The sequence below is a fragment of the Olea europaea genome, unplaced genomic scaffold (genome assembly GCF_002742605.1).
Source record: "Olea europaea var. sylvestris unplaced genomic scaffold, O_europaea_v1 scaffold124, whole genome shotgun sequence".
NCBI classification, from domain to species: domain Eukaryota; kingdom Viridiplantae; phylum Streptophyta; class Magnoliopsida; order Lamiales; family Oleaceae; genus Olea; species Olea europaea.
Genome location: NW_019229835.1, coordinates 116716 through 123663, shown reverse-complemented (window position 1 = coordinate 123663; position 6948 = coordinate 116716). Strand labels below are relative to the sequence as shown.

Sequence of the window (6948 nt, the reverse complement as noted above, 5' to 3'; positions counted from 1 at the left end):
CCCCCCCTTCTGCAAGCATCCTAGCCTTCTTTCGGTTCTTTATAATCTGTAGTATGGCAAACCCATTGATTCTGTATGATCAATTGGTAATTATCTTCAATTTCTCTGAATTCGTCGATATAATGCTCCTCCCAATTTGTCTTGTCAGGTAAAAGCTGGATAAAATCAATGATTCTCACGGCATCACTTTTCCCTTTAATGTGCTTTCTTATTGGGTTCATCTTAAACACAATCGCCATATTTTATGGCTCTCTAGCTGCTATTCCCTTCGGTACAATCATTGTTGTTCTCGTCATATGGGCTTTCATTTCTTTACCCTTGGCACTTCTTGGTACTGTTGTTGGAAGAAATTGGAGCGGCTCTCCAGACAATCCTTGTCGTGTGAAGACAATCCCTCGTCCAATCCCTGAGAAGAAGTGGTATCTCACGCCAACTGTTATCTCTCTCATGGGAGGTTTGCTTCCCTTTGGAAGCATTTTTATTGAAATGTATTTCGTGTTCACTTCCTTTTGGAATTACAAGGTAATGTTTCTTTCTATAATTGACACACTTGGTACTCTTAGTTATGAGTAAATCTCATTTATGTTGTTCTTGACAGGTGTACTATGTATACGGCTTTATGCTACTTGTGTTTGTAATTTTGATCATCGTCACCATTTGTGTAACGATAGTGGGGACATATTTCTTGCTGAATGCTGAGAACTATCATTGGCAATGGACTTCATTATTATCTGCTGCTTCCACTGCACTTTACGTCTTCTTTTATTCTGTATATTACTATCACGTGAAGACTAAGATGTCGGGTTTCTTCCAGACCAGCTTTTATTTTGGCTACACTTTGATGTTCTGTGCTGGTCTCGGAATATTATGTGGTAAGTTTGCTTCTCTTATTCCACGATTCAATGCTGTTTCATCCCACTAATAATGTTGTCTCCGTTATAATTTTCTTGCAAATTCTAGGCGCTGTTGGCTATCTTGGCTCCAATTTGTTCGTTAGGAGGATTTACAGAAACATCAAATGTGATTAATATCAGTAAACATCAAAGAGAGAGCTTTAATTTTGGAAGTGCTCTGCAGAATCAAGAAGAGATGATCTTTTTCAGTAACAAATGAATGGATATCACCTCCACTGATTAAGAAACTACATTTTGCCTTTTCCTTATTACATCTTTGAAAATTTTACTGGCAAAAAATCTTTGTAGCTTGTAAATCATACATATTACCAGGATTTAAATGTTGGTTTTATCATATGGATGAGTGGAAACAGTGTTGAAAATTTTGCTCTTTTTGCGATTTAAATGTTTTTTGAACCATGTGGAACTACAGTTGGTACTTTGATGATTTCAACAATGCACTTGTAAGATTACCGTCTAGTACTTTGATGATATCAACAATGTATCTATCACATTTTACCATTTTTTTTTTTTTACAGTATTCATTTTTTAACTACACATTCTTTATTAAAATATTATTACACATAAATCAAAAACTTTTCTTTCTTTTTGAACTATATTTCAACATCAATCACTATTTCATAACACACTTTTTAAAATTAAAGGAGCACAAACAAGCCCTAAAATTGAATAACCCAATTGAGATTTGATAAGTGTATTTTATACACTTATTTCAATCATTAAACTAGAGCAACTTTTGTTATTTGGGATAAATTGATGCTTAAGTTCACATATATTTTGTTTGCTAGGTGTAACTTAAGGCAAAACAATGAAAATGGATAGAAGAGTGGGAAATTTGCTAATTTGGACTTAATTAAAAGTTTGGGGACTAAATCGCAAAGTACCAAGAGTTGATTCGGACCTAATGTTGATGATTTAAGAAGAGTTAGAGACAATTAAATAGTATTGGAGGATGAATGATCAAGAAGATGTCAATATGAACCAAAAGGAACGAAGAATGAACTATAGGGACAAAAGTGTAACACATGAAAAAATTTCATAGTGGTGCGCGCGCGAGGCTTGAATTTCATATGCCGAACGTAGAAGCAATATGCGACGCACACGCAAGGAAGTATATCGCGTGCGGGGGGAGTTTTGAAAAAAGTTGGGCAAATTCCTTTTTGGGCACAAACTCTTATGGAAATAAAATCCATCATACCACCTAACCTAGGGGGACGAACAGAACGTCACTTCTTCTAGAGGGCAAAAAGAGGATTGCAAGGAGAAAATTTCAAGAGGCAAAGATCAACAAAAGCAATTGCAAGAAGATTGATGACGATTGGGGAGAAGAATTCTTGCAACACAACTAGTTTTTTTCTCTTATTCCCTACTTCTTCTCCATGTTATTTGTTGTGTATTTTATCATGTCAATCAATTCCATTATAAATTAGACTTTAATCCTAGGGATTTGATGTAGCCTGTTTAGAAATGTTTTAATTCCAATATAATTATTTCAATTAATCTTTTCGGTTATTTATTTATATTGTTTTTGCATAATGCTTTCAATTGACTGGCCACTAATTGACTGGTTTGATACTTTAAATTTCGACGTTTGAGAGAAATAAATTTAGGCGTGATCTAAGAATAACATAACCTAAATTTCGTAGATTTCGAGAGAAAGTGCGAATCTTTGATGCTAATTCCACTTCAAGAACTAGACGCTTTGATAAATTCTATATGTTTAGTTCAAAATAGAGATATTGGAATTAAAATATAGAAATAGATTCTATTTGGTGCTCGAGAGAGGGAAATGAAATCAATTTAGAGTTCTTGTCTATAAATTTTGGAAAGATTGATAGAAATAGTTATAATGATTGTAAAACATTGTCGACGGTACGGTGAAATCTCTTCCTAGGCATTCATGATATGATAAGAAACTTTACAAATTGCTCTTGATCACTTTGCATCGTTCTTCCCATTCATTTTAATTTAGCAATAAAATGTCGTTTCAAAAATTGATTGTCCAAATAGAGTGAAAGTTAAAATAACTATAGTACTCGATAGGATTCAAATATCAATCACTGTGGGTTCGACACTCGTACTCTCATATTATATTACAAAACTTGACAACATACACTTGCAGTATGAATTATGTTGTATAAATCGCATGGCAAGATTGCATTGAAAACAGTCAGTGACCAAAAGTGATAGTAACCCTAAATTTATTTTTCAGATGTTGTTACAATATTATAATGGAGAAAGGAGAAGATGAAGAAACCTAGCCACCTTTTGAGCCCTTTTTTTTAAGTTAAAATGCATTTTAAAATAGCATTTTATTAGAGCATGTGTAATTAAAAAAAAAGAATTTTTTTTATTTAAGTGTAAGATTATTCTCTAAAAGAACGTGTGATTAAAAATGAATTTTAAAAAATGAAAAATTTTATATCTAAGAGATCAAGTATGGTCCTTTTCAAAACTAACAAACAATGTTTAAATTTTCAAAAATCAAATATTAATTAAATTTCATTTATGAAATAATTAATTAAAATATATTTTATTAATTAATGACGTGTTTACAAATTATTGAATTAGTTGGTCACAAAATATTTCTCGATCACAAATCAAATATTTTATAGATCACATTATTTCAGTCACAAATAAAAAAAATTATAGGTCACAATTTATTTATCGATCACAAATTAAAAAAATTATAGGTTTCAATTTATTTATGAACACAAGTTACAAATTTTATAAGTCATGATTCAAATTTTAAAATTACATATTATTTATTGCTCATAAAATATCTAATTTATTGATCACAATTTCAAATAATTGTCGCAAACAATACAACACCAAGCCATCCACCCGTAGCCACTAATCACTACCTCATCATCACTATGCCCGATATTAGTAGCAACACCACCAAATACATCGCTGTCACATCCTACACCAACAATCGCCTACTTTAACAACCACCACTACTTTAATCTACAACTCCAATCAACCACCACATCAACACCACCATCACTTGCTAGAATCTGTTAGGTTTTATGTAATTGGCGATTTCGTAAATAAAAAAGACTAAATTGAACATGTGTAAAAATCAAGGAGTTAGGTACAATTTTGTATAAATGAGTCAGGGTTCGAGTTCGGAATAAGGAAAAAAGAGGTGTTGCAATTTTGCTCACTGCTCTTCAAGGCACTGCTCGAGCGATAAAAATAGAACGGTCGTTGCTTGCTTGTCGTTGCCTCTTCGCTTGAGCGAATGTATGTCGCTCGCTTCTCGCTAGATGATTGTTCAAACAATAGTGTTATTCGGCCAACCCTAATTCGCGATTTTGAAAAGTTTTATACAACTTATATTACATGAACATCCTTAACTATAAATACCTAAGCCTTGCATGATTTTCTAAGGTGGTGGTTCATTTGCCTCATATACATATCATATTCATATCAAACTTTTGGTGATCCAAAATCCAACTATATATTTGGGAAAATATCAAATCCTTAAATCCAAAACACTCGACTTCTTTAACACCGTAAGGAAGGTACTCTTTCAGTTGGGCATTGGGAAAGGTAGATTGCAAGCACAAGCAAAGCACAAGAATTGGCTATTCTTGGAATTTCACTTGGAAGAGACAATTGTACGAGATTAGGAAGCTGGAAGAGGCAACTGTATCTTGAAGATTACGAGACTTAGATCTGGAAGTTTAATAGAGTTGGTTAGACAGCATCTAACTATAATGGTCATTGCTTATAGTGGACGTAACTAGCTTCGTCCCGAAATTTTTACCAAGTTGGGATTTCTCCGTTATCATATTGGTGTTATTTACTGTTTTCATACTACAAACTATGGCAATTCAACTTAGGATAATTGGACTGTTCAATTAATCATCTAGAAACTATTAAAAAGTTGTTGCTTTTAATAGATTAATTTCGCACATAAGGTCAAAATAGATCGGCTAAGTAAATGAGCTTTTCAAGTGGAATTAGAGTGTTCTAGAGCGAACTTTTAGAATCCACCATCTCATAGAACACTACTACACCACAGCCACCACTCCACCAACAAAACCCCAAACCCACAACAATCACAAACAAAAAACACACCAAAACTCCAATAAAGCAGCAGATTAGATAAATCACCACAAAAATATCGTGGCGACTATAACACAAAGTTCTAATTGCGTGTAGCGAAGCATCTTGTGAGTGCCGCACGCAGCTGCACAGCGTCATAACATAGTGGTGTCACTTCGAGCTGTGTGCAGCGACTATGACGCAAAGGCAATAATGGGTACCGGTTGCTTCTTGCGGTGATGACACACAACTATGCCACCAACAAAGAGAGAATGGAGAGGAGATGAGGGAGATGGGAGAGAGACAGAAAAGAGGAATGAAAATATTAGGTTTGATATAGCTAGAGATAAAGTAGGAAATCTGAGAATAGAAAGAGACATTTAGGGTTTAAGAGTGAGGTAATGTGGATGGAGTAAGTTAATTAATTTTATTTTATATTATTAAGAGATTAATAAGTATCTGATTTTTGAAAAAAAAATTCTTTGAATTTGATTTTTGAATTGTGCATATTAAAATTCTGGGTATGTGTAATTTTCACTTAAAAAAATGAGTTTTTGATCAAATGAGGACAAAGATAGGTATAATCAAATGAGTTAGAGCCCAACTCTTTGAAAATATAAAAGGGAACAATTCAAAGAGAAAATTACACTAGCATAGGTTTTTAAAATTTTCAATTCAAAAATCAATTTAAAATTTTTTTAATTCAAAAATCAAGTGAAAATTCAAATTTTAATATTAATAGTAATATTAAAAAATTAAATTAATCTAAATATTTATCTCACCCTACCAAATTTAACCCCTAAACCCTAATCACTTCCATTCTCTCTTCTCTTCTCACTCCCCACACAACCACCAGAAAAATGGCCCTTTGAATGCTGTGCGGTGAGGCTCTGGTGGGTTGAGCTCTGTACACAGCGGCACTGTGTAGAAAAGCAGTATGCTGCTCTGGATTAGGTTGGGGTGGGGCATAGATTCGGGTTGGTGTGTGGAGAAACGACTTGTAGCTATGAGCACAGATCTGGGCTACGACGGCTATAGCTCTGATTTTGGATTTGGTTTTGTAGTGATTTTGTCGGTGGTGTTTACAGTTGGTAACGGTGGTGGTGGTGCGTCGATGGGCTGGTGGTGATGTTGGCTATGTTCTGATTTTGAATTTAGCTTTCAGCTTAGTTCGAGATATAGGTCAGTTGGAAGAAGATGTGGAGGAAACGGTAATGGTGGTGGAGGAGGTGGGAACGACTCAAGTTATGTTAGTTATTTTAGGGTGGGTTTTGTTAGCGTGTTTGCAATTGGTGCCTAGTAGTGTTGGCTATGGTGGCGACGAGTGATGATGTTGGCATGGTGGTTGTGGTGGTGGTGGGGTTCGAGGTTGGGGTGAGAAGACTGTTTGTGATCAATTATTTAGGTGAATGTGATTAATAATTTGTGATCAAAAAATAATTTGTGACTAATTAATTTGATTATTTGTGATCATATAATAAGTTATGACTTATAAAATTTGTGATTTGTGATCGATAAATATATTATGAAATAATTTTTTGATTTACGAATGATGAACAACTTGTGACTTGAAAAATAGCGATAAATTCTTTGTTGACATGACAATCGAAAATAGTAAACTACATGCAAATGATGAAGATAAAACCACCCCCAAATGTAAAATGTACATTGCCCTCAATGTACCAAAATATAAGAATGGAATATAAAAGTAAAGGAATAGAAGGGAACCAAAAACTCCACTGATCAGTCTAATGGTGGTGGAGGAGATGGTATGTAATCTCTGAAATTAGAGGGGCCAAAATGAAAGAGGAGGTTGAGGGGACATGCATGCGAGAATCTCTCTTAATAAAGTGGACTGCTAACCTATCTCGGCCTGGATGTTGTCTATCATATCAAAGCTTTGATCAATCTATCCCTGCATGCTCTTCATCATGTCATAGGATCAATTAACCCGTATGTTAAGCTCATCGATTCGTCAAGT

The 6948-nt window shown here is 34.2% G+C and overlaps 1 protein-coding gene across 3 annotated transcripts in view; it reads left to right on the top strand.

Moving 5' to 3' along the window:
- The window catches only part of LOC111374361 (transmembrane 9 superfamily member 1-like), a 5562-nt gene extending 4189 nt beyond the window's left edge, over positions 1 to 1373 (top strand). For all 3 annotated transcript variants that reach the window (XM_022997020.1, XM_022997021.1, XM_022997019.1), the window contains 3 exons: positions 149 to 522; positions 599 to 872; positions 961 to 1373. In XM_022997020.1, coding sequence (XP_022852788.1) covers positions 149 to 522; positions 599 to 872; positions 961 to 1028 — 716 coding nt within the window. In that variant the 3' untranslated portion in view covers positions 1029 to 1373. The remainder of the gene's footprint in view (positions 1 to 148; positions 523 to 598; positions 873 to 960) is intronic.
- The last annotated feature ends 5575 nt before the right edge of the window (positions 1374 to 6948 follow it).